Source organism: Canis lupus, chromosome 25, assembly GCF_048164855.1.
Source record: "Canis lupus baileyi chromosome 25, mCanLup2.hap1, whole genome shotgun sequence".
Taxonomy (NCBI): domain Eukaryota; kingdom Metazoa; phylum Chordata; class Mammalia; order Carnivora; family Canidae; genus Canis; species Canis lupus.
The window spans coordinates 42254115-42279840 of record NC_132862.1 but is presented as its reverse complement, the minus strand read 5'-3'; the positions used below and the strand labels follow the sequence as shown (position 1 = coordinate 42279840).

The window sequence follows — 25726 nt, the reverse complement described above, 5'->3', positions numbered from 1 at the left end:
CAACCCTGAGATCAGGACTTGAGTGAAAACAAGAGTTGGACGCTTACCCAACCGAGACACCCAGGTGCTCCAAGTAGGGGGATCCTATTATATTTTGAGAGTGGTAAAGACCGACCAACTGTTGTCATTAATGCCAGTGCCATAAGAAGATAAGGCATTTATACCTACCCTGAAAGCATATTTGTCATGTACATCTTGAGACTGAGGTGTAAAGCCATGTTTTACCAGCATTTTTCTATTAATCTAACACAAGCTAGCGAATGATTGTGTTGAAGGGAATCCCTTCTGCCTCTCTTCCGTGTTGGATATTGGTCTATGCCAGATAGCGTGCACCCTGTATTGTGTGTTTGGTGTTCAGATGATGAAATTATGTTATTTAGATGGTCAATCTCCCATTCTTTTTACATATTATCTGTATATCATTATCCAGATTCTTTCCTTTTGTCCCACGTCCTCTACTAATGCAGTGCTGGAGAAAGTAGAGAATGCAGCTCAGGGCTCAGGTGCCCCTTCCCATCACTGGTGAGCATGATGACATCCGAGAACCCTTCCTGCTCTGACCCGCTGCTGTACGACACCTGGTCTGATGGCTCCCTCTTCAACAGGCCTGTAGTGTTAGGTTCAACAGAGAGAGACTGACTTTAAAAAAAGAAAAACAAAAAACAAAAAACGGTTGAATAGTGGTAAGTTTGTGCTTCAACATGTATTGGGGCTCGTCCGGCAGATATCCCTGTTTGCTGTCTTTGGTTTACATCGGACATTCTCAGGCCTGGCTGCACATTAGAAATCACTCCTAGGAGGGAGCTTTTTAAAAATCTCTGCCCCCCCCCCCCCCCCCCCCCGCCCTGCCCTCATGCCAACTGAGTTAGAATCTCAGGGGTGGGACTTAAACCTCAACATTTTTTAAAGAGGCCCAGGTGACTGCAATGTACTATCAGAGTTGAGAACGGCTGGGTTTGTATATAAATGTCCCATTTCTCAGCAACGCCATGGGCATTTTTTTTTTTAAAAGATTTTATTTATTTATTCATGATAGTCACAGAGAGAGAGAGAGGCAGAGACACAGGCAGAGGGAGAAGCAGGCTCCATGCACCGGGAGCCCGATGTGGGATTCGATCCCGGGTCTCCAGGATCGCGCCCTGGGCCAAAGGCAGGCGCCAAACCGCTGCGCCACCCAGGGATCCCCCATGGGCATTTTGAAGCTTAGATCTGTCTGAAGACTTCTCTGGATCTCTCATGCTCAAAATGTGCTCTCTCGCTGATCTAGAGACTTTTTAAAAAAGATTTATTTATTTATTTATTTACCTATTTACCTATTTATTTATTTATTTATTTATTTTTGAGAGACAGGGCAAACATGAGCAGGGGGAGGGGTAGAAGGAGTGGGAGAGAGGGAACCCATGAGCAGATGCCCTGCTGAGTGTGGAGCCCGGCATGGACCTGTACATAGGGCTCGGGCCCGAGGACCCTGAGATGATGATCTGATCTGACACTGAGAATTGGCCACTCAACCGACTGAGCCACCCAGGCACCCCTGAGGTAGTGAACATTTAGCTATATTTTAACCCCTTACAGAACTGCTGAAAAGAAACAGCAGGACTGGATGGGCTCTCCCTCCCGCCATTCTGTCTTATTCCCTCCTGTTGAACTCCTACACATCCTTCAAGGTTCAGCTCAAGTACCATGCCTTCTGTGAACAGCAAAACCTTGTCTGGGACTCCTTCATTCCTGGCTCCCGGGACTAGGCCTCCAGCAACAAACAGAGGGAAACAAGGATCCTTCTCTCACGGGGACGCCATAGTAATGACACACTTTACTGAGCCCCCTGTCTATGCCAGACACCACGCCCTTTCATCTTCCAACAAGCCTGAAAGTACCGGGTACATCTCTAATCCATACTTGGCGAAAGTGAGGCTCAGAGAAAGTCATGTTTGTGATTGAGCTGGGTAGATTGCTACCTAGATCTGTGCAGCTCCTGAACCCATGTGGCTTCCACCCTCACACACACATTCACTGTACGCTGGGCATTGCACTAAGTTCTTTTCGTGCATAATTGTGTTTCTTTTATGCTGTCTTTATAGAACCCTATATCACATCAGAAGGAGCTGTGAACTTGTCTGATACCCCAGTCAGGCAAGAGGGAAAGTGGAGCCTAGTGGTTGAGAATACAGCTCCAGAACTGAGCTGTCTGGGTTCACATCCCAGCTTTGCCACTTACTGGCCATCATGACTTGAGCAAGATAAGTGACTTCCCCTATTCAGAGGACTTTTTTGTAAAATGTGGTTGCTAGTAATAGTTTCTATCTGGGGTAGTGGGAGTTTCCAAACATTATAGCTCAAATGAGTAGAATATCTGGTACTATCATTTCGCTGAATTTTTTTTTTTTTTTTTTTGAGGAGTGATCTAAGTCTTATCACCTTTGTATGCCTAGTGTTAGCACGTACTAGCAATCAACAATCCGTACTGCAAGGATTGCAGAGAGAATAACCTTCTCTCAAAATCATCGACTCCTGGCATTTTTGGAAAAGAGAAAAAATCACTACTTCCCCTCTAGCTCCTCAATGCTTCTGTTAATGCCCTTGGGGTTGGAATTTGAGATAGTCTATCCTTATTCCCCACCCCCTTTCCTGCCTCATCCCTTGTGGTAACTGCATTCAGCACAGAGAGGACTGTGCTGTGTTCCTACGGTGGGCAGGGAGGGAGAACTCCAGGGTTCTCCATTAACCTCATTCCTGTCTCTACTCAGACCGGTCACCCCTCCATCTCCTCCTTTTTACCTTTCTGAGGGCCCCCTACTCTTCCAGCCTTACCTGGTTTTCGCCCAAAGCCTTCCTGGGGGTATGCCCCAGCCCACAGGTGCCCCTTCCCCCTCTGGAGTTCTGTAATAACATCTGCTTTTTGTTCAGTGCTTTCATATATTCATTAAACCATTTTATCTTCACCCATTGAGGGAGACGTGGTCTTGACCGGCTCCATTTCATCAGTGATGGAATTGAATCCGGAACTCTAGCTCTTTCCACCAGTAATTGATAGTCTTACGACACCCACTGTCTGTGTCACACTTTGGACACCTAGCATCTGGCAGTCTTAGCTGCCTTCTCAAGCCTCTAGGAGATATCTGCTTTTCCTAAACCGACTGACCTTTTTCTGTACCCCCAGGGCCTAGCCGGTGTTATGCATCTAGTTGCCTCTTGGTCAATCTAGTTAAATGGTTAAGTGACCTCCTCCAGCTGTCCTTCCTTTGCACCTACACTTTCCCTCCAGCTACATTCAGAACCCATGACTGTGACCAAAGGCAGGAGGATTAGAGTCCCAAGGCAGACGAGAGAAATGGGGATCAGAGAGAGGGAGGGGTCACCTGAACAGGAGCAGGTTGGGTGAGCTCCACCCCCCACCGAGGAAGGAGCTTCTCTTACTTCTTGAAGTTCTTTGGGGGCAGGATGTTGCCCTTGGCATCGAGCGGAGGGGCCCTGGCTTCACTCCTCAGCTTGAGTTTCTCCAGCTCTCTCAGTTCCTGCACGGCCCTGACAGTCACCTGGTTCTTCCTGTTCTCGTCCACGAAGATGGGAGTGCAGCAGATGAAGGTGAGAAAGCTGTTCTGACCCATCCAGGAGGGAGGAGGGATGGGGGGCTCCGCAGGGGGCCTGCCGTGGGCCTCGGGGTCGGTCAGCCAGCGCCACACGTTGCTATCGTAGGGCCTGTCGGGCCTGGTGGGGAAGGCGGCGGGCAGGCGGCCCACGTCCAGCCACGTGTGGAAGCCCCAGGTGTGCTGCGCCGCGTCCTTCTCGGGGCGGAGCAGCCGGCGGCGCACCTCGGCCTTGCGCGCGGTGCAGGGCGGCAGCCTCAGAGCCAGCCGGCGGTAGGCCTGCGGGGTGAAGCCAGGCCACGCCCGGGCCGCACCAGGGAGGAGGAACTCGCGCCGGGCCCGCGTCTGGGACGTCAGGAGGGGCTCGCTGGCCTGGGCCATCTGGGGAGAGACCAGAGGGAGCCTGGGGAGCGCCCTGCCTTCGTCCCGGGAGCAGCTGCGGAGAGGCCAGGCTGCAGGCCCGCTCACACCCCGGCTTCTGGTCGGGACCCTGGTGGCCGGGCCTGGCCACGGCGTCTGCGGGCTGGGCCTGCCGTCAGAAGTCCGGTCTGCTCTGGAGGGTCCCCCTGGGTTTCTCACCTTGTGCTTTCGGATTTCCCACCCTGCTCTCCTCCTCACCGGTCTCCCAGCTCCTCACTTTTCACTTTCGTCCCTCCTCTGCACTCTGGCTGCCTCGGGCTCCTGCCAGGGTGGGGGCTCTGAACAGGGCCCAGGGGGCCCAGGGAAACTGTGAGGGGAAAGGCCCCTTACCGAGCGAGGCGTAGAAGGAAAATCATTCTCCGGAGAATGCAGCCCAGGGGTTCTTCTCTCCCGGACTCGTCCTCTTACTCGTTTCTCTCTCATGGGTGCGTTTCCCTCACTTCTCGTCCAAACACAAGCCAAGTATGGGGAAACATCTAGAAGGCTGGTTTCTTCCCTTTCCTTTGTCCCACCTCCCGTGAAATAAACTGGGCCCGTGCCTATAACTGGGCCCAGGTAGGTATTGGAACTGTGCTAAACACGTCCACAACTCAATTAACCCTCACAATCCTAGGAGCAAGCATTGTTACGGTCTCATCTCAACGATGCAAAAAGCAAGACATGGTGAGAGTCAGGAACTCACCCGAGGTTGCCAGGTCTGTGAGTGGCAGAGCTGGGACTTGAGCCATCTGTCCGTATTACTCATGAGACTATGCTCTTCTTTCCACCTTAGGACCTTATTGACTACAAAAACTCACCTGCCTCTTGGGCCCACTCTGCTGTCATTTCCACGTGACCACCCCAGGAGGTGGGGCTGGGAGATGTAATAACCAGGCATCTCCTTTTCTCTGTTCTGAGCTCTGTGTTCATAGTACCACAGGACTGAGAGACATCTATTGACCCCCTGACCCCAGGGGGGCAGTCCTTAGCCCAGCAGTGTGCAAACAGATAGGCTGTGGAGATAGGGCCCCACCTCCTACCTGCAAGAAAGGTTTTTGGACATGAGGCGGAACACGCCGCCCTCTGGGTTGTCTTGGTGGGCTACTGGCCATTCCACCTGTGGGCCTGATTGTCAGGAGAGGCCGCTTGGTAGGGAAGACTTTCCCTGGCAGCATTGTTTGCTGTTGGGGTTGCTATGGTGATGCTTCCTGGATGGTGACGCAGGAGGAGGCCCTTACCTCTCCCTGGGAGGACTCATCAATCCTTTGGGGCCTGGCTGCCTTTCAGGTGAGACAGGCAGGGGATAGGACTTATGTGTAGATGGTAGCCAGAGGGGTTTTTGGGGAGGGACTTGCCTAGGAGGGCAGGAAGAGAAAAGCAGGGTAGGCTGGCTTCCAGGCCCTGGGTTGGGGTGGACATGATCATGAGGTGCCTATAACTGGGCCCATCTTTCCTTACTCTCCAGAAGGGCAGGGCCCTACCCCTCTGTAGGTCTTTCCCTTATAGGGAGAACCAAAGGGCCAAGTTAACCATTAGGTTCAGTGGTTCTGAAGAGGCTGGCCATGCAGGACCAGCCTGGGAAACCTGCCAGTTTCTGATGTGTGCCTGCATAGGATGTGGGAGGCAGCCCAGGCCAATGCCCTGAGCACTCCCCTTCATGTGCTTTGTGTTGGCTTCAGGCCTTACCAATTCCCTGTCACCACCATCTCCATCTCCCATGTTCTTCCCCAACCCCTCCTTATGCCTCAGGGACCAGACACCAACACACCACAGAGAGCACTTCCACCCTGGATTTTATTGACAGTTATGGTAGTGTTCTCGAGCTGGCTCACATGCATGCGGTCAGCTGGGGCCTCAGGTGGCTCTTAGCAAAGCTGAGGTGTGAGCTAAGGAAGTTAGGCAGGGCAGGGCCCTTTCAGTCTTCTCAAGCCTTGGGCCAAGTTCTTGGCAAATGGCTCGTCTCTCTGGCATGATTAGGGACGTTATCAGAGAAACATCTCAGGGGAGCACATCTGGGCACCTGCATTCTTTGCTTCAGATGCATCCATTCCCCCACCCCCAATTCAACTCTTGACCCTTGACAAAAGACCTTTTTTTGTCAGGATTTCTTCTTGCAGGAAAGCTGACTTGGAAACATGGGAAGGTGGGAAGGGAGGGGGACAATAAGCAGGACCCTAGGAAGCAGATCTGCTTGTCTACAGTAAAGAGCCCTGAAGGCAGGTGCCCTGGGCCTGGAAGAAACCGTACACTGCGCGTCCTCCCTTCTCTAGGAATTGAAAGCAAGGAACAGGAGCAAACAAACCCCTTGTCATCCTACCCACCTTTCTGGCAGTCTCTAGATAATGATCTAAGGAAATAAGCTTACATTTATAATTAGAGGATAATTTGGAGAATATACACTATTTACAAGGGCTGCCCTGCAAGGATCAGGAAAAGTGGGGGACTCCTGGGCACAGGTGTAAGCAGTCCGAGGAGTTCCTAATCTCTTTTCACCCTTGCTTTTGCCATTCCCAACCCTTAGCTCCTAGCAGGGAGAGTGAGGAACCGGATTCTTTTGGGGAGCAGTGGTGGCACAGTGACCGGTCACCAGGACCTTGCTGCTTGCAGAGGGCTCAGTAGTGGCCACGGCATGATGTCCGTCTTGGCATAAGCAGGCAAAGTGGAGCTAGAGGGGCGGACGGTCCCTGCCTGCTGTCCTCGGATGGCCCAGCCACCCGAGATCCTGGAAGCATGGACAGCTCAGGCAGCAAGGGTAAGGTAGGCCTCTACCGTAGCTCAGGAATGAACTGAGCCCAGTTGATGCTGTCCGGGCCCAGAGGGTCCTCCTCCAGGCCAGGAAAGCTGATGTCCAGCAGGATCTTGCTGAGGCTGTCATTCATCGTGTCCAGAACCAGGCCTTCTGTCAGAGAGCGGTTGGCTGAGAGGCTGGCAGCCTCTGGCCCAGGGGAGTCTGGCTTGGGGACTTCCATATCTGAGGGGGAGGAAGTGCTGAAGGGGTCAGAGGTGAGGTCAAAGGGCTCAGAACTGAGGAGCTCTCTGGGCGAGTCAAAGAGGGGAATGCTTTTCAGGGGGGTGGTGCTAAAATCCGTCAGCCCCAGGGCATCAGGCAGGGGGCCGAAGGCAGCCTGGGGGTGGTGTACTGGGCTGAACTCTAGCCCCCCTACTTTGGCTGGGGGTGTGAGCCTCCAGGATTCGGGGGTCGCGGGGAGGACAGATTTGCTTGGAGTGGAAGAGATGGGCAGCGTCTCCTTAATGGGCGTCTTAAAAGGTCCTCCCTCCTCTTGGGAGTAGCCAAGCCGGGAGGCAGGCTCAGAGGACTCTGTGGGCAAAGTAAGCTCGGTGGCTCGCTGGGAAGCCCCGGGGCCCTGGGAGAAGAGCAGCTCGGGCTCCGGCTCATCCAGGCAAGGAGGCAGGAGGTGCTGTTTCCTTCGAGACCGGCTCATCTCCCGCCCCTCCCTCCGTTTAATCACAAGCATTTCTGAGACACACCGGGCTGGGGACTTGAGCCCGCTGTAGGACCTCTTGGGCCTTGGCGTGGGAGAGTGGGAGGAGTCCTCCCAGGAATGAGAGGATTCCTCTTTGATTGACGGGCACGGCGAGGGCCACTCCTCCAAGGGCGGGCTCTCCACTTTGATGGGCCTCCCCAAGTGTAGCGTCTCCTCCCCAGGCTGGGGTTCTTCCTCCTTGATGGACTGAACTGGAAGCAGAGGAGACAGCCCTTCTCCGAGCGGGAGTTTGTCCTCTTGCAGGGGCCCTGTGGCCGGCAGAGGGGCCACCCCCTCCTCAGCTAGTAGCACCTGAAAGGGAAGCAGGGGTGCAGTGAGAGGAAGCTCTCTGGGCCTTAACATTCACCCCACCCACCAGGCGGGACACAAGATCGTGACTAAATCAAGCCATAGGCTGGTACGGATCCTCATTTTCTATCTTTTAAAAGTCTTACAAACTATGAAATACGAGAATATACGATGAAGGTGGTAGTTCAGTTCTGGGGGTAAAAGAGAGAGCATTTACTATGCCGCTGCTATAATTAGTACCCCACAGAGAGACAGAAACCTGGATGCCAACACCTGGGTGGCTCAGTGCAACATTGAGCATCTGCCTTCGGCTCAGGTCGTGATCCCGGGGTCCTGGGATCGAGTCCCACATCAGGCTCCCTGAATGAAGCCTGCCTCTCCATCTGCCCATGTCTCTGTCTCTCATGAATAAATAAATAAAATCTTAAAAAAACAAACGAACAAACAAACGAACAAACAAACAAAAAGCTGGATGCCTCTTCATAGCATACACAACGATTCAAACAGAAAAATTAAAACCATATGAATCCTGAAAGGGGATCTGGGAGACTACATGTACAATCTGAGGGTGGGGGTGACTCTCTTAAGCAAGACTGGAAACCCAGAAGCTGTAAAGGAAAAGAGAGACACAGTTGACTATATAAAAACTTAAAATCTTGCAGTGGCTAGGGGACCCGTGAAGAAAGAAACAAACAATAGAGGTAAAAAACTACCTTCAGCACAAAAGACAGACGTTAATGTTTTAATGACAAAGAACTTTCACGTATTATTATCAAAACCCCATAGAAAGATGGGCCATGCCCCTAAATAACTATCTCGTGGTGAACCATTGCAAGTGACCCAACGTAACAAGAAGGTACTCACGCTTACTGATGAGCAAAGAGAAATCAAATGAAACAAGGTGATATTTATACATAGCAGATGGGCAAATATTTAAAAGACTATGATTACCAATTGCTGGCAAAGATATAGGTCTTGTCACATAATGCTGGGAGAGATGTAAATTATTGTATATTTTTTTGGAAACCACTAATTGGCAAGATATAATAAAATGGAAAACACCTTTCCACTGGGCAACCTCATGTCTGGTTTCCTATCCCACAAAATAAAAACGCTTGTAAGAAAGGTACTTGCAAAGATATTTATTGCAGTATTGTTCATAGGGCAAAAAAATCTAGAAACAAAATGTACCCATAAAAGTGGAAATGGCTGGAAAATTTATGGCACAGCTACATGGTGGAATATCATGTGGCCCTTAAGAGCTGATGCCATGTGATTGGAAGAATTTCCCAGTGGCAGAAAAGTGTAATGTGATCCCATTTTGAACATTCTGGGTGTTGTATGTGCATGTATAAAGTGGCTATGGCTACATGTGTATGTACCATACACAAAGAGCAGGGATAAATCATAAAAACAAACATACTAAATTGTCATCATGGGGATGCGAGTGAAGGTGGGGGGAGGGGAGGCACCAAGAAGAAAAGAGAAAAAAAAAAAAAAGACTGCATTAAAACAAAAACAGGGTATGTGCTAGTCACATGGATACATTTAGGTAAAATTATATATGGTAGTATATATAATTTTATGTACATTTAAAAATATTTTTTATTTATTTATTTTTTTATTTTATTATTTTTAATTTTTTTTAATTTTTATTTATTTATGATAGTCACACACACACAGAGAGAGAGAGAGGCAGAGACACAGGCAGAGGGAGAAGCAGGCTCCATGCATCGGGAGCCCGACGTGGGATTTGATCCCGGATCTCCAGGACCGCGCCCTGGGCCAAAGGCAGGCGCCGAACCGCTGCGCTACCCAGGGATCCCTAAAAATATTTTTTAAATTAAAAAAATACAAAGTAAAACCAAGTCTCTTTAAACTCCAGAGCCTATGCTATTTCTATCTCAATGAAGGAGGCACAAGGGGCCCTTTTCTCTGCTTTGTTCTAAGTTGGCTCTTGCTCATAAATCCTTCTGCACTGAGGTAAGCCCAGACTTGGTAGCCCATCAGTGTATAGGATCTTGACTTACCCTCCTCACATTCTCCTCAAGCTAGACCACTGGTCCTCAACCTGAGGGCCATATTCCCACCCTCTTGCCCCCTAGGGGACATTTGGTAATGCCTGGACACATTTAAATTGTCACACTGGGGGTTGCTCCTGGGATCTAGTGGGGAGAGACAAGAGATGCTGCCAAAGATCCCTCAGTGGGTAGGACCGTACCTGTCCGCCCCCAACAAATAATTATCCAGCCCTAGATGTCAATAGTATGGAGACTGAGAACCCCTGAGCAAGACTAACCCAACCACTCTACCATTACTGGGTATAAACTGGCATCTCCTGCCCCCATGGTACTGGTCATTAGAATGCTGTTAACACACCTGTTTGCTTGCCCAAATGTATGTCCTCCTAAAACCAATTTCCCTTGTAAATTCTTCCTTACCCATCCCAGCCCACCTCTCATAATCCCCCTTGTCTGAATTCTTATAAACTCAAGTATTCATGGGCTTCTGATACCACGTACACTATAATCCACAGTCCTTTTTAGCTCTTACAATGTTCTTGAATTTTCCTTAGTTGTCATAAAGGAAAATGCCTGGTCTACCCAACTAGATTCATAAGCTTCTCAAGGAACACTGAGCAGAGTGCTTGCCAACAATAGGCCCAATGCTTTTAATTGACTGGTGTCTCTCCTCAGAGGAGAGCAGGAGCCACTCACCTTGGGGGCAATACGGACTCGCTTGCTATGGCGGGCAAGCTCTGAGCTCATGAGTGAAGCTGCCAGGGGCAGTGGCATTTTTACCGAGGGCTGCAACACCAGTGACTGGTTCACTGGGAACTGGATGGGTACCAGGTACGAGCTGACCCGTGGCAGTAGTGGCTTCATCTTCCGCCCTAGGAGGACACAGGAGAGATGAAGAGCAGGAGTCCAGGGACACACCCCTTCTCAAGCCCAGGAGCTCTGCTCTCCTTCTCTGGGCTCAGAGCCTCCTTTGAGCTGGGCATAGACTCCCGTGGTCTGGTTCTCTAAAATATGCCCCTAGAGCAAGGACCACCAGCCTGATGCCCACTCTCCCATACTAACGTGCGCCTAGTGGGAGTTCGCTTTTGATGGTCACGTTCCGGCGGAGCTCAGGATTGGGTCGTTTCTGCTGCTGCTTGTGGCAGATAGGGAGAGAAAGAAATCTGGGTTAATAAGGCAGGGGGAGAAGGCAGGAGAACCCACCAGTTGCTTCCGATGCCGTGCACTGAGCTAACCGACAGCCCAGAATGAAAAGGCTGGTCTGGGGTGAATACAGGTGAACACTGTCTCCAAAGCCTGGTTAGCGGGAAAAGGTGGATGGCACAGATAGACGATGGCAGGACAGTCCTACCACCTCATCCATGTGTCCTCGCCGCCCCCAGGGGATGCTAAAGCATGTAGTTCTACGAGCGGCCAAGAAAAGCCAGGTAGAAAAGTGAGGGAAAACTGCCGCCTGCGAGGCCTACACCATGCACCTGCCGTTGCCGTCTTGCACTAAGCCCGCGGTGTGTCCTCCTGTCACACCCTGCTCTGCTCCGTGCACCTTCATCGTGCCCATCACAGGGGAGGAGAAGTGGGCATGAGCTGGGGCATGGGGAGGAAGAGGAGGTGGTGGCCATCAATTTCCTTCCTCCCAGATGCTTAGGGTGCTCTGCATTTAGGGCTGGTAGTCACACGGCACACAGGCTCCCTTCCCTTGTCCACTAGAGCCATGCTGAGCAGTGAAAGGAAAACAAGGCCAAGCCCCGAGCCAGGAGGAAAAGAATCTTACTGATTCCAAGTGCTCAGGCGATTGTGGAGACCCTGGGTCCAGTGGCTGGTGGCGGTCAGGCATTGTGGGAGAGAAATGAGATGAAGTTACCACCAGCGTGGTCAGTCTGACCGGATCGGGAAAAACAGCTATTCTTGTTTGACGCTGAGGGCCACTGGGGACAACTTTCCCTCCCGGGGAACACTTATAGCTAGCAGCAGCCTTATGGGCACTCTGAAATCCCAAAACAATCACTTCTGCAAAGATGTTCTGGTGGCTCAATCTCTGGTCTCCAGGCTAAAGAAGCGATCTTTGAAAACAAGCTTCTCTAGACTTCCTCTGTAAGAATCACCAGAGATGCTTGCTCAAAATACATATTCCTAGGCCCATCCCAGACCCACTAAGTCGGAAGCCACAACAGAGGGGCCTGTATTTTAATAAGCATCACAGGCAATTCTTATCTACAAGGCAGCTAGGGAAACACTGCCCAGGGAAGTCATCTATTTGGATCCGAGCAGTCCTCTCTGTGGCCTAGCCTAGAACAGAAGTATGCCATTTGGTGTGTGTCAATTGTATTTAATTCAGCTAGTTTTACGCAGGTCGTCTCTGGGTCGTCTCTGGCTTCTAACTCTGCCCTGGCCAGGTAAGATCATCACAAGGAAGATTCATTTCCTTTTGAGACAGAGATTACGATGCCCAATTCTGGCCCTATTTAGATGAAACCAGGATACTCACCTTAAACACCTGGTCCAATGTCAAGTAGCGATTGGCACTGGGGTGGATAGTCCAGAAGGAGACCTTGCCATTGGCAGATGTCTCTCGAACAAACATGTCATGAAGAGAAAGGTTGTGGCGGATGGAGTTCTGCCGGAGAGAAAGACAACTACTTCTCAGCTACTTTAGCTTCAGAGTCATCCCCTTTGATCTCTCCCCAGTGGATATCAGCCTTGCCTCCCCCCAGCCATAGCCAGCAGCATCCTCAAGATCTTGCCTACTGATCTTGTCAACTGGCACCTCTCTCCCTGCAAGCTGGGCCATAAAGCCATCAGTCCAGCAGCTGGTGATAAAGAAAAGACCTAGATGGCTGTCAGTAGCTAGGAAAGAGGACCAAGGCTGTGAAGCAATCAGCAGCAAGATAGATGAGTAAGGAAACTAAGCAGCTAGGGAAATTTCATTGAGGTAAGAGTGTGAAGAGTTCTACCGTGGAGGAAGCAAAACCAAAAACTCTTGCTTGGAGCTGCCCATCTGTCAGAAGACCAGCACTGTGGCTCTGACGGTGTAGCATGCGCCACAGTCACTCCAAGGGATCTGTGTTCCCACAAGTACAATGAAGTCCCTGCCTTCTGGAGACAACATATGACATTAGAGGAGGTGAATCTTCAGTCACAAAGCTCATGGACAGCAATTTTTTTTTTCCACGAAGACCTTTTCTTTTCTTTCTTTTTTTTTTTTTTTTAATATTTTATTTATTTATTCATGAAAGACACAGAGAGGCAGAGACACAGGCAGAGGGAGAAGCAGGCTCCCTTTGGGGAGCCCGATGTGGAACTCAATCCCACAACCCCAGAATCATGCCTGGAGCCAAAGACAGACGCTCAACCACTGAGCCACCCAGGCGTCCCTAAGATCTTTTCATAAAGCTACTTAGTCACTCCAGCTGCCATCCAACGTAGCACAAAAGTAGGCTCAGTGCTACCCTGGACAGTCTCTCCAGGATCTCTACCCTTAGGGACCTCAGAGAGGGACCAAGGAAGTGGTTGTAGAGCTCCTGTTGACCATCTTGCCCTGATTTGGCAGGATTGAGATACAACTGTTTTCAGTTCCAGCTTTTTTTGCATTTAACTGTTACTCAGAGCACCAGACAGAAACTGCCGCACATCTATGAGGACAAACTGCCCAGCCAGAGTGACCTTCGCTTTGGTCACTACGGGTTGTTACATACCTTCCAGCCTGGCTTGGCAATGTGCTTAAAATAGGGGAAGTGATCCTCGATCCAAGTATAGATGTCTTTCAAGGTCATGCGCTTCCTCTCGGTGCTGTTGATGGCGAACTGTATCATAGCCATGTAAGAGTATGGCGGCCGCTCAGACGCAGAGTCCTGCCAGGATGCTGATGCTCCCGGGGTCTCCTCAACCTGCGAGTTATGAGAAGCCAAAGGTAAGGAGAAAAAGAAATGACATGGAAGAATTCATAAGACCTCCCTGGAGCCCCCTCAAAGAACATCCCCTAGAGAAACCTTTTAACCTGCAGAACTATGCTAGAAACCAGCTCATCTGAGACAACTATTCCATAGAACAAAATTTTAGGATTAGGAAGGATAGCGATGATCTAGTCCAGTCCCTAGCCAAGGTGGAGCCACTTCTGTCATTATTCATTTTTTAAAAAAGATTTTATTTATTTGACATGGAGAGAGAGAGAGAGAGCGCACAAGCAGGGGAAGCAGCAGAGGGAGAGGGAGAAGCAGGCTCCCCAGTGAGCAGGGAGCCCAATGTGGGACTTGATCACAGGACTCTGGGATCATGACCTGAGCTGAAGGCAGATGCTGAACCAACTGAGCCACCCAGATGCCCTGTCATTGTTCATTTTGTTGAATATATTGTCCAATAATAAGTGAAGGTCCAGTCTTTGCTAGTTGAAATCTCTCAGGAAAGTTTGGGTGTATATTATGATTCTTAAAGCATTGATTTTATACTAAAACCATACTCATTTTTCAGACCCGGGAGTCAAGAGACCAAGGTCTTTGTCCGCTTTCTACTATTGCTGTGATGTGAACAAACCCATCTCTTTTCACTGTTTGTATAAGACAGATATTCCCAAATGTCTGCAAAGCATACATCTGGCTAAGTCTTAGGCAAAGAGCTGATTGGTCACATTTGTAAAACTGAGCTCTGGAGCACCTAGGCGGCTTGGTCAGTTGAGCATCTGACTCCTGGTTTCAGCTCAGGTTATGATCTTAGGGTTGTGGGATTGAGCCCTGGGTTGGGCTCTGTGCTCAGCTCAGAGTCAGCTTGAGATTCACTCTCTGCCCTTTGCCTCCCCTCCCCGCCCCTGGCTCACACATTGTCTCTTTCTCTCTCTCTGCAATAAAATAAATCTTAAAAATAATAGATACAAAAATTTAAAAACCCGAGCTCTAACTTTAAAAAGTGCATAAGTTTGAAGTGAACAGCTTTTTACTTTTGCACACATCCATGTAAATTTTCCCTTTTAAAGTTTACTGAATGAATGATCTAAGGGCGTGTGCAACAATATGGCAACTGTGAAAAACAACCCCAGGCTGCACAGTTGGGTCAAATCAAGTTTGATTACCAGGGAAGTATTTAAAACGCACACCTAACTCACTTTAATTGCTATTAATTTATCTTCTAATAAAACTATTCTCTAAAAATGCTCTATTCCTTTCATACCATTGGGGTGCCTCTTTAAAGCTCAAGTGGCTTTCCAAACTAAGATCTCTTCATCATTTCCTTTTTTTCTTTTTTTTTAATAAATTTTTTTATTTATTTATGATAGTCAGAGAGAGAGAGGCAGAGACATAGGCAGAGGGAGAAGCAGGCTCCATGCACCGGGAGCCCGATGTGGGATTTGATCCCGGGTCTCCAGGATCGTGCCCTGGGCCAAAGGCAGGCGCCAAACTGCTGCGCCACCCAGGAATCCCTCTTCATCATTTCCTGAATACCTACTGAGCACCTGCGAAAGGCAGAGTACTAAACTGCTAATGGAATACAGAATACAGAAGCCAGGTGCATCTGCCCTCAAGGAAATTTCACAGATGGGGCAGAAAAGATTCCAAGACAAATGGCAGCTCCAAAGTTATACAGAATCACACTAAGTGAAGTGCTGACACCAGAACTTAGGGATTGTCCTCCACACACCACCTGATCCATTTCCCTCCTTAGAAATTCCCTGCAGTGGCCTTGACTTCCCTAGTGAGTGACAGAACAGTTCACCTTTACCTGACTTTGCTCCAGGTGACGATTCTCCTTTCCCTCCATCTCTTGTTTGATGTTGCTGGGGCCCAGTCCATCCGAACTCATCTTTCCAAGCCACTGGATGTTAGTCAAGCTGTTGTCGAGAGTGCAGCCTGCTGCCTCACTGCCAGCTAGAGGAGAAACAATCCAAGATGCCACTTAGCTGCCTGAACCAGTGCCCGGTAGGCCCATCAAAATCGGTGGTTAGGGAGCATTTCTCCAAGACCTCTACCCATAGGGACAGGGAACACGTGCTGAATCTACTGTGGCTCTCAGGTACTCTGCCCCATTATGGATTTCAGGAGAGAATCAGAAGTCACACTCAGCCTGAGAGATCAGTCAAGGCAACCCAACTAACAAAAGAATTCGTATTTGGACAAAGTCACTTTTCCTCCTCATGCTTCAGTTTTCTCCTTTATTAAAATGGGGGGAAATTCCTATTTCCTTATATGGTCAACGGGGAAGATAATTAAGAAAAATAAACAAATCCTTTTCTCATATAAGGAACATCAGAGAAATGCCAAATTATTATTTGGGCACTTTTGACAGCGCCCAAAAGATCTGGGTCAACGACTGGGGAGGAAGAAAGACAAGACTTTCCCCTGGTTCAGGCTAGGTGCCTGTCTGTGAAGTATCAACTTGATGGACTGCAGTCCTTGCTACCAGAGAGGAAAAGCTGGACTCCTCACCCCTTTGCCTTGCAGACCACATACCACAGCTCTCCCATCTCTGCCCGGGAAGGGCTTCAGGTGGTCTAGGCAGATTCACATCCCTAGCTGCCGGCTTTGATCCCAGGGTCTCGGTGACCACTTCTGTCCTCTTGGGATCATTGCTGGTTTGGGCTTGAGGCTGGGGTCCTGGAGGGTGAGTGGGGGCTCCCCCACAGCTGATGAGGATGAATTTGTTGGGCCCAGTGCTGCCACTCTCTTTTCCTTTGGCGGTCAATGCTGTGATGATGCTCTGGATATTGGCATTGTTAGGGATGGCCACCACTTGTGTGTTGGGCATGGTGGGGTGGTTAATAATCTTGATCCCAGCCGGAAACTTGCAAGAGTTGGACTCTGCTGCCTCCTTGGAGGCCTGTGCTTGACCAGGTTCCTGTTGGGCAGGGGGCCTCTTAGGTTCCTCTCCTGATGTTTCACCTGGGGCATTTTGAACAGGAAGGGGCAGCCTCCGTCTTTTGAGAATCAGTGGCCGACGGGGGCTGGTTTTCATTATGAATCTGTGCTTTCACTCTCCATTGAGAATCACAGGCACGGACCCTGGAAAGTGCAAGGAACAGCAGGATGTCAGAGATTTGTTAGGCTGAGAAGGAGGTATTGCTAGAGAGAGGTGTTCCTCTTTCCAAGACCAAAAGCAAGAGCCCATGGGTCCAGGTTAATGATCCCTGGGCCTCTGTAAAGACATCAGACAATAAGGAGATGAGTTCTATGACAAAAGAAAGCTTAAACCTAGACATTTCAAAAGGGGAAAGTGGGACTGGGTTGAGTATAGGTCAACAAGGCCAAAGGTCTTCCAGAAGCTTAAGAATGTTGGCTAGAGAAATGAATGGGACAGTTACAAAAGTGTGGAAATTTCTATTATTGCTTATTATTATACAGACTGCTTGCAGTGACTCGAGGGGCAGGAATGCTGAAAGGAGGACATTTGGCAATTTGAGAAGTCCTGACAAAACTCTGATCCCGGGATCCCTGGGTGGCTCAGTGGTTTAGCACCTGCCTTTGGCCCAGGGCATGATCCTAGTCCCAGGATCGAGTCCCACATCAGGCTCCCTGCATGGAGTCTGCTTCTCCCTCTGCCTGTGTCTCTGCCTCTCTCTCTCTCTCATGAATAAATAAATAAAATCTTAAAAAAAAAAATCCTCTCTGATCCCATAATCTATTTCAGGATTGATAAAGCCTGTATATTTTTTTATATCATATTAGTTTATAAATAAAAGGATCAGCACCCATAGTATCAGAGGAGAAAGGTAGATCGTACTATTGCTCCCTTGCCAACACCTCCTCCACAAGACCTCAAAGAAAATGGAAACTGCTCTATTCAGGGCCCATGGTGCTATTCATATCACAGGCTACCACCCTTGCACTGGCAAAAGAAAAAGTACACTTTTCTTTCACAATCTGCAAAATATTTCTATAGTGACATTTTAGTATTTGCATGTGCTTGATTCATATTTTAACTTTCTAAGCATGTTACTCTATTGCTTAATTTCTCTTCCAGAACCAAGAATAAAACCCTATCTGCTAAGAGAATGTCCTGTCATCAATAGGCTAAGTGGTTTTGTCATGCTAAGGAAAATAGTTTTATCTTTTAACAAAATTGGGTTTGATTTTAAAAAATACACGGGATACTCTATCATGTAAAATTGCATACTCCTGGCCAGAGGAATGGGCTGTCTGTGTTAGGTCATCCACTATCTCCCAAAAGATGACTGTCTTGGTCCTATGACATTTGCCATCTGCTTAGAGTTCATAGGCTCTCTCCCCTCTGCCTCCTCCCTTTCTTTTATAACTAGGTTTCCTCTACTTTCAAATATCAGTTTTATTTCTCCCTCATATCTCTTCGGGCCTCCCTCCGTTCCCCACCAATCAGTAAATACTATTATTCCTCCCCTGTCCCCAAAAGAGATCTTCCTGGTCCAAGGCTTCATTTTGCTTTCAACTCTCTCACCAGTCTCTTGCTATCATTGGCAACACTTGATCTAACCTAGGGGACTTCCAGGGTGACTCCTCTGACAGCACTGCCCATCCTGACCAGGGAAAGCTTGCAGGTGCTCAGGAACCAGGGGAAGGGCCCTGGAAAAGGGTGGAGTGGAGGAGGCAGTGCTGCCCAGTGGTGAGGGCGCCTGGGCGCTGGGAGGCTGCGGGCACGTTTGCCTCGTATGTAATGCAGAAGCAGCTCAGTCTTCACGCCAGCCACAGTCTGCCTAGAAAAGCAGGCCGCCCCAGCAGCCCTCCCCAAGTTGTGGGCAGGGTGCAGAGGTCAAGCTTCCAGGGGAGGCCGAGAGGTGGTCTGAGAAAGAAGCGAGGGCAAGGCCGGGAGGCGGGGTGCGAAAAAGGCTTGCACCCTCGCTCAGCCCTGGTCCCGCGAGGCCCCAAACCTCCGCTCGGGTCCCGCGCCGGGCCGCTCGACCCCCCGGCCGCGGCGCCCGAGCCCGGCCTCCCCGCCGCCGCCCGGGCCGCGGCTCGGACTCCATTCCTCCGCCCCCGCTCACCTCCCGACTGCAGCAGTCGCCGCCGCTGGGCCGTGGCTCCGAGGGCGGGTTCCGGGCTCCTCCGAGCCGGGGGCTCGCGCCAGGCCGGCCGGGTCCCCGGCGGTGCGGGAGGGGTGGGGAATCCCGGGGGATCCCGGGAGGGGAGGGGAGGGGTCCCGGGCCGGGGGCCGGGGGTGGGGTCGGGCACCGGAGCTTTCAGTTTGTTCCGCTGTTTGAAATTGGCGCCGGCGGAGCGTTGCGGTCACGTGACGGAGCGTCGCCAATCGGCGGCCGCCCTTGTCTCCGCGTTCCGGGCCCAGGACGCGGCGGCCCGGGGGAGCGGCGGCCGCGACGGCGCCGGGCGGGTAAGGCGGGCCTGCGGCCGGCTCGTGGGGAGGGGCAGCGGGCCGCCGGGGCCGCCCTCGGGGCGCGGCGGGCGGGGGCGGGGGCGGGGCGGGGGGCAGCCCGGGCGGCGGCGGCGGCGGCGGGGGGCGGGGGGCGGGGGGCGGGCGGCGGCGCTGCCCTGCCGGGCGCCTCGGCCTGCGCCCCCTCGCGCGTGGCGGCCGCTTCCCGGAGCCCGCCCCGCCCCGCCCCGCCCCGCCCCCGGCGCCGCGCCCCCCGCCCCTCGCCTCCCGCCCCTTTCCAGCGTCCCGGGCCCGGCTTCCCTGCGGGGGGGGGCGGGGGGCGCTCCTCCCTCACCTCCGCTAACGATCCGCTGGCCGCGGCCGCCCGAACGCCCCTCGGCTCGTCTGAGCTAACTCCCGCTTAAAAGTAAAGGCCACGCCGTGAGGATCCTGGGCGCCCTCGGTCGACCCCCTTTGCCGAGCACCTGCTCTGCGCCAGGCCCTGCGGGGACGCCGGCGGGGCAGGTTCTTTCCTCACTGTGCGCGCAGCGCAGTCTCACGGGAAGAGGAGAGGCCGGTTTTGAAGGCTCCAGCAAGCAAAAGGAGGATTACGGCTGTGAAGGGATAAATGAGAGGTCACTGATAGCAGGATCGACAAGATCTTGCCGTCGGCAGGTCAGGAAAGGCTTTTCTGAACGGAACCTTGCTCCGAGATCTGATGCGCTTGTGCAAGGAAGAGCGTGAACCCCGCCAAGCAAAGGGAAGAAGGTGCGCAAAGGCCGTGTGGCAGGAGGAAGATTGGTGTGGACAAAGGCTGAAGGACGGCCGCGGGCTCAGAGCTGAGAGGCCGGAGTGCAGTGTGCGGTGAGATGAAGCTGGAGCCGAGGATGTAGGACAAAAATCAAAAATGTTAAGCAGAAGTGATTCAAGATCAGATTTGCATTTTTATTTCTATTTTTTAAGATTTTATTTGAGAGAGAAAAAGCACAGGAGAGACGGCATGGAACGGGCGAGGGCAGAGGAAGAGGAAGAGGGAGAAGCAGACTCCCCGCTGATCAGGGAGCCGGGCATGGAGCTCCATCCCAAGACTTAGAGATCATGACCTCAGCCCAAGGCAGATGCTCAACTGTTGGAGCCACCCAGGTGCCCCCAGATAGGCATTTTTAAAAGGCTTCCTCTGCAGGGGGCGCTGGAGTGGATTAGGGTAGACCCATTAGGTTATTGTGATACTTCAGACCAGAATTGTTGGAACTTGAAGGGTGGTGGGGAGAGAATGAGAGCAAGAGAAGGGAGAAAGAGGCATTACTGAGGACATAGGTAAGAGGTAAGATTGTTAGGGCTTGGTGGTGTTGGATGGGGAGAAGGGGGGCCAGGTCAGTGTTTCTGGATGCATAACTAGATGAATGATAATACCATACCCCGAGCAAGGGCCCTGGAAGATAATAATCACCTGTGTGTGTGTGTGTGGGGGGGGGGGGTGCAGGGGAGAAGATCATGAACTGAGTGTTAAGTTTGAGGTGCATCTGAGACATCTAGTTGCTGTCAAGTAGGTAGCGGCTATGTGGGTCTTGAGTGTGAAGATTTGTAAGCTGAGTAGATAAATATTTAAGTCATCCATCTGTAGGTTTGAGCATATGATTGCCTAAGAAAGATGTACAGAGTAAGAGTTCCAAAGTACAGCCAGAGGGAGAGGTTTTAGGGAGCAAATGGAACCGACCAAGAAATAGCATCAAGAAAATGGATGCAGATATACATAGGTTTGTATGTTTGGTACCTGGAAAGTGAGAGTATTCTCTTTGATGTCTACCGCATTCTCTGCAAAGTAGGGAATAAGGTTATTTTTAAAGAGAGAAGGGGAGTTCTAAGGTTTAAGAAAGTGGAAAGATTTTAAGATAATCTGTGGATAATGAGTTGATGAAGGAAACGTAGTAGGATTGCAGCTGTGCAATGTCTGTTGGAGGCTGGCTAATGTCAACAGTTTGAGTGGAGCCACTGCAACTGCTGTCATCTCTCCACTGGCCTCCTGCAGCAGCCTTACCTGGGTGCCCTGCTTCCTTCTCCATGCCTGCTCCCCAACCCACCTGTTTGCACAGAGTGCCTGAAGTTCTCTTTGAAAAGTATAAATGTCGTTCCCCTGTCCAGAGCTTTGCTTCCTGTCACACCAGGAATAATTAGATCCAGGGTCCTTAACCTTGCCTCTGAAGCCCTGTATCACACGAGCTGGTTCTCATCTGCTGTCACTCGTTGAACCATGCTGACCTGTTTCTTGAACAAATCAGGCATATTCTTACCTTGTGATTTTTGCACTTACTATTCTTGAAGCCTGGAATATTCTGCACTCTCACCTTTCTAAAGCCTGTTCTCCTTTCTTCATTTCAGGCCTTTGCTCAAATACCACTTTTTCAGTTGCCTTCCCTGGCCACCCTGTCTAGAAGAGCACTGAGTCGGCTCAACCTTTTATTCTATTTGGTTTTTCTCCACAGTCATTTTCTTTTTTTTTTTTTTATTTTTATTTTTATTTATTTATGATAGTCACAGAAAGAGAGAGAGAGAGGCAGAGACATAGGCAGAGGGAGAAGCAGGCTCCATGCACCGGGAACCTGATGTGGGATTCGATCCCGGGTCTCCAGGATCGCGCCCTGGGCCAAAGGCAGGCGCCAAACCGCTGTGCCACCCAGGGATCCCTCCACAGTCATTTTCCAACTAGGTGTAAGCACCACAAGGGCAGGGATTTCATTTTGTTCCCTAGTATGGATTTCCAGCACCAAGAACAGCACCTCACACTGTGGGCATTCAGTGAAATATTTGTTGAATGCCTGAATGAACGAACAAATGGCTGTATTTATTACCTGTATTGTCCCTAAAAATGTTAGCGCCCAAGGTGGAGATTTTGTCCTTTGTTTTCTTTACCTGTATCTCCACTGCCTAGTGACATCAAACAGAGTATGTTACTTTTTATTGTTGGCTAACTGAATGAATCATGAATGTGTCAGGGAACCAGTGTGCCCGCCTATGGGACTTGCCTGGATGCTCAACTGTACCTCCCATGCCCCTCTCCATTGCCTGCAAACTTCTATCCCACTCTTCCACCGATGAAGCTCTCAGTAAAGTCAATCTGGGGACACCTGGGTGGCTCAGTGGTTGAGCATCTGCCTTTGGCTCAGGGCATGATCCCAGGGTCCTGGAATCGAGTCCCACATCGGCCTCAATGAGGAGCCTGCTTCCCTCTCTGTCTATGTCTGCCTCTCTCTGTGTGTCTCTCATGAATAAATAAATACAGCCTTAAAAAAAAAAAAAGTCAATCTGGTTACTAGAGTCAGTGGACACTTTTTTCAGATTTTTCTTACTCTGTGGTCCTGTTGATCCTCCCTCCTCCTGTATCTAGCTTCCCATTTCCACTGACACAGCCCAGATTCAGGCCTGATCATTCCTCACTTAAGTAACAGAGTAACCTCCTAAAACTGGTCCCCTACCTCCAGAGTACTCCCCTCCTTTCACACTGTTGCCAGGATGATCTAAAAGAAAAACCCGTTATGATGTTTATGAAACAAGTGAAAATTTGAACATGTCTGGATATTTGATAATATTAAGGAACACACACACACACACACACACATATATGTTAATGGGGATGATATAATGGTTGGGAATATCTTTTCTTCATAATAATACAAGGGAAAGGGAAATGGATATAGGGTATGGATGGATCCTGACTGGCTGTGGGTTGATGGTTGTTGGAACTGGGTGATGGGTACATGGGGGCTCATCATATTACTCATTCTACTATGTTCAAAATATAATACATTATAAAATATAATACGTTATATTGCACACCTGCTTTTTCTGACCTGACCCTGACACTGGGTCCAGCCTCTGAGTTCTTGCATTTTTCTTTTCATATGCTGCGTCCAGCTCCTTGGAGTCTGACACCTTGAATTTACAATGCTCCTTCATGTCTCCATGCTTTTATATGCTATTCCTCAGCCTGGAGTGCCTCGCTTTCTGCTTTCTGGCTTCCCTAGCCATTCCTTACTGGGTCAGGTATCACCCTCTCTAGAAAGCCTCCCCTGGGGTGAATGGAAGCATTCTTCTCATTATCGTAATTGTCTCCCTCTGCTAGACTCTCAGCTCTTGAAGACAGAGACAGTCTCACCTAGGTGGCTCTACAGGTGCTTGGCACTTGATAAATAATTGTAGCATCAATGGTTGTTCATCTTTAAATTCCCAACACCCAGAATGGCACTCAACAGGTGCTCGATCAAGGTGCATTGAATGAATGTTGTTGAATGTGAACTACAGTGTTTTTACTTGGTGCTGTAGGAATAGGAAGCTGTACTCCCCAAGGTGTTGAGGTAGGAGTGAGTGGTAGTTGATAGAAGAACTGGTTGGCAGAGTATGAGCAAGAGCTGGGGATGGAATCCTCAGAATTATTGTCTGCCAGCTTTTGTTTTTTTCTCTGCAGGCATGGGTTGGAATCAGAGCCTGAACCCCAACCTGACTACAACCAGCATCATGTGGTTACTAACTGCTCTTCATTCACCTATTGATGCCTCCCAGAAAAAAACGCTGCCAACCTTCCCGGAAAGCCCAGCTGCTATTCCAACAAGAACCACTGGAGGGCCCCAAACACCACTATGGCTCTCCCCAGCGTCCCATCACCCACACTAGACAGGTGTCCAGCAAGCCCATTGACCACAACACCATCACTTCCTGGGTAGGCCATGGGATTCTAACTTTGACTTTTGCTCTGTTAGGCTTCTCAGAATTCTGACCCTTCTGCCCCTGGAACTATGGCCTCTGAAGATTCATGGGGGCAGGGACAAGGAGGCAATGTATTCTTTCTGTCATCAGCCATCTTCCCTGGTGTATCTTCTTTTCTAAGTCCAAGCTGAAACGTAGGCTGGTTGTATTTGGAGTCTTTCCCCCTAGATTCCTCTTAAAAGAGTTCAGTATAAAAGTTTCATTACCCAGTAGCTTGGTGAAGAAGCCAGATAAATGGCAGAATGAGTAAAAAATGAGATTACTCTCCAAGCTTCATGTGACAGGTATATTATTTAGCTAGATACTATATTCACTGTTTAGTAGACTGAGCCTGGAGAAAACCCCACAGAAACAGCAGGTTGTATTTTGATAGTTTCAAAGCCCTGGGAAAAGACTATAGCTACTGTCAGGAAAGTAGTATAGCCAGAGAGCTAGACAAAAACATAAACTTCACTTAGGCATGCTTAATAAATATAACTTGTTCAGGATTGCTTGGAAGAACCATAATACTTGCTTCAGGATTGTAGAAGGAACTGAAGTGTTAGAATCCCGTGGATGAGAAGAGGAATGAACATGTATTGAGAACTCATCACATGCCAGGTCTTATGCTAGTTGCTTTCCATACGTGATCTCACTCTCTATTCTTTCACTCAGCATTCGCTCTACTGGGGGCCTTCCTTGTGCCAGGCACCCTGCTAGGTGCGGGGCATCAAAAGTGAAGAATACTTCTGGTCTCTGTCCTCAAAGTTTAAAGATAGTTAAACTAGTTGCAGCTGTATGGTGTGATAAAGTGAAGAAGGCATTGTCCCTTTTCTTGCACATGAGGAATGGAAAGCCGGAGATATCAACTATAATTTGCCTAAAGCTCATACCCCTTATTAATATCCTATTAGACAGATATTTTATTTTGTTGTGTCCATTGCTATTGGGGGCCCCCATTAAGAATTCTGGTCCTTGGATATAGTTCCCTCCCTCAGGTTCGTACTTGGTAACTGGCTCTCCTCACTTCTTTTTGTTTTTGACCTTTAAGGTATCACCTCAGTTTAATATGACAGCAGAAAGCTGCTTCCCGGTGAACCAGAAATGTCATCACCGAAACCAGGCAAGACCTTCAAGTCGAAAATCTACCACCTCCAAGTTCCCACATCTAACATTTGAGAGTCCACCCTTGTCTTCTGGTTCAGCCACACATGGGACCTCCTTAACCAGTGAATGCCCCGATCAGTCAGAGAAGCGCATTTCCGGAAGGCTCTTAGTTCCAATGCTCAGTCCTCAAAGCTTTAAGGAAGCATCAGCACACATGCTTCAAGACTTATCGTACCCATTCATTCCACCTGATATCCAGACCCCAGAGTCCTCATTTGTGAAGGAGGGTCCTGTTCCCCCAGGTCAGAGGGAAGGGAGCCTTCCAAGCTGCTCCTTCCACACTAGTACTCCCAAGAGCCTAGAGCCTGGGCCTGTTCTAGTTAAAGACACTCCTGAGGAGAAGTATGGGATCAAGGTCACGTGGAGGAGACGACGCCACTTGTTCACTTACCTCAGGGAGAGAGGGAAGCTGAATAAAAACCAGTTCCTTGTGAAAAACTCACTGGATTTCTCGGACACCAGCAGTCTCAAGAAATTTTCATAAAGTTGCTAAAGTACTTTTCTGGCTCACAGGAGAGTACATCAGGAGGATAAAATGGAAATGATACCAATTAATATCAATAGAAAAAAATATCTTAACTAGGACCTTGGAATCGTAAGGGAAATCAGTTCCCAGATTTGCTTTTTAAAATGTCTTTTCCTAAGAAGTTTTTAGTGTCATAAACAGCTTCATATTTTTCTTATAGTAACTGTTCAAAATTTTAAAGTATCTTGTAGTAACTATTTAACATGTATGTAAATAAATGATTGCAGAAAGGTT

General features: G+C 49.7%; 3 protein-coding genes across 22 annotated transcripts in view; 1 reads left to right on the top strand and 2 right to left on the bottom strand.

The window, feature by feature from the left end:
- Positions 1-5185, bottom strand: part of TEX52 (testis expressed 52) — a 17087-nt gene extending 11902 nt beyond the window's left edge. The window contains exons 1-4 of one of the 7 annotated variants that reach the window (XM_072799444.1): positions 4805-5164; positions 4338-4446; positions 3418-3968; positions 169-639 (exon numbers count right to left, since the gene is read on the bottom strand). In XM_072799444.1, the coding sequence (XP_072655545.1) occupies positions 459-639; positions 3418-3968; positions 4338-4446; positions 4805-4884 (921 nt within the window). In that variant the 5' untranslated portion in view covers positions 4885-5164 and the 3' untranslated portion in view covers positions 169-458. Of the gene's footprint in view, positions 1-168; positions 640-3359; positions 3969-4337; positions 4447-4689 lie in introns of those variants that run through there. The other 6 variants (XM_072799445.1, XM_072799442.1, XM_072799440.1 and 3 more) reach the window with 6 other exon arrangements.
- On the top strand, positions 5155-25726 carry RHNO1 (RAD9-HUS1-RAD1 interacting nuclear orphan 1). Of its 6 annotated transcripts, XM_072799448.1 has the most exons (4): positions 19379-19923; positions 20023-20202; positions 23522-23773; positions 24851-25726. In XM_072799448.1, the coding sequence occupies exons 3-4, from the start codon at positions 23606-23608 to the stop codon at positions 25448-25450; spliced, it is 768 nt and encodes a 255-aa protein (XP_072655549.1). In that variant the 5' UTR covers positions 19379-19923; positions 20023-20202; positions 23522-23605; the 3' UTR covers positions 25451-25726. The 6 variants fall into 6 exon arrangements, with proteins under 6 accessions (XP_072655553.1, XP_072655550.1, XP_072655549.1 ...); XM_072799452.1 differs by lacking the exons at positions 19379-19923; positions 20023-20202 and adding an exon at positions 5155-5273; XM_072799449.1 differs by lacking the exons at positions 19379-19923; positions 20023-20202 and adding an exon at positions 18927-19080.
- Positions 5763-18890, bottom strand: FOXM1 (forkhead box M1). Of its 9 annotated transcripts, none has more exons than XM_072799415.1 (9): positions 18737-18890; positions 16212-16784; positions 15508-15653; positions 13494-13685; positions 12287-12415; positions 11573-11617; positions 10864-10936; positions 10498-10673; positions 5763-7783 (listed from the first exon to the last, which is right to left on the bottom strand). In XM_072799415.1, exons 2-9 carry the CDS (start codon positions 16735-16737, stop codon positions 6752-6754), a joined length of 2319 nt encoding a protein of 772 aa, XP_072655516.1. In that variant the 5' UTR covers positions 16738-16784; positions 18737-18890; the 3' UTR covers positions 5763-6751. The 9 variants fall into 9 exon arrangements, with proteins under 9 accessions (XP_072655516.1, XP_072655517.1, XP_072655522.1 ...); XM_072799416.1 differs by having other exon boundaries at positions 10864-10933; XM_072799421.1 differs by having other exon boundaries at positions 16665-16784.

Excerpts from the sequence above, each read along its gene's own strand:
- RHNO1 (XM_072799452.1), top strand. The coding sequence starts at position 23,606 with ATGCCTCCCAGAAAAAAACGCTGCCAACCTTCCCGGAAAGCCCAGCTG. Across the intron at positions 23,774-24,850 it reads ACAACACCATCACTTCCTGG|GTATCACCTCAGTTTAATAT; the intron begins GTAGGCCATGGG and ends TTGACCTTTAAG.
- FOXM1 (XM_072799415.1), bottom strand. The coding sequence starts at position 16,737 with ATGAAAACCAGCCCCCGTCGGCCACTGATTCTCAAAAGACGGAGGCTG. Across the intron at positions 11,618-12,286 it reads CATTGGACCAGGTGTTTAAG|CCACTGGACCCAGGGTCTCC; the intron begins GTGAGTATCCTG and ends GACCGCCACCAG. Across the intron at positions 7,784-10,497 it reads GAGTCCGTATTGCCCCCAAG|GTGCTACTAGCTGAGGAGGG; the intron begins GTGAGTGGCTCC and ends CTTCCCTTTCAG.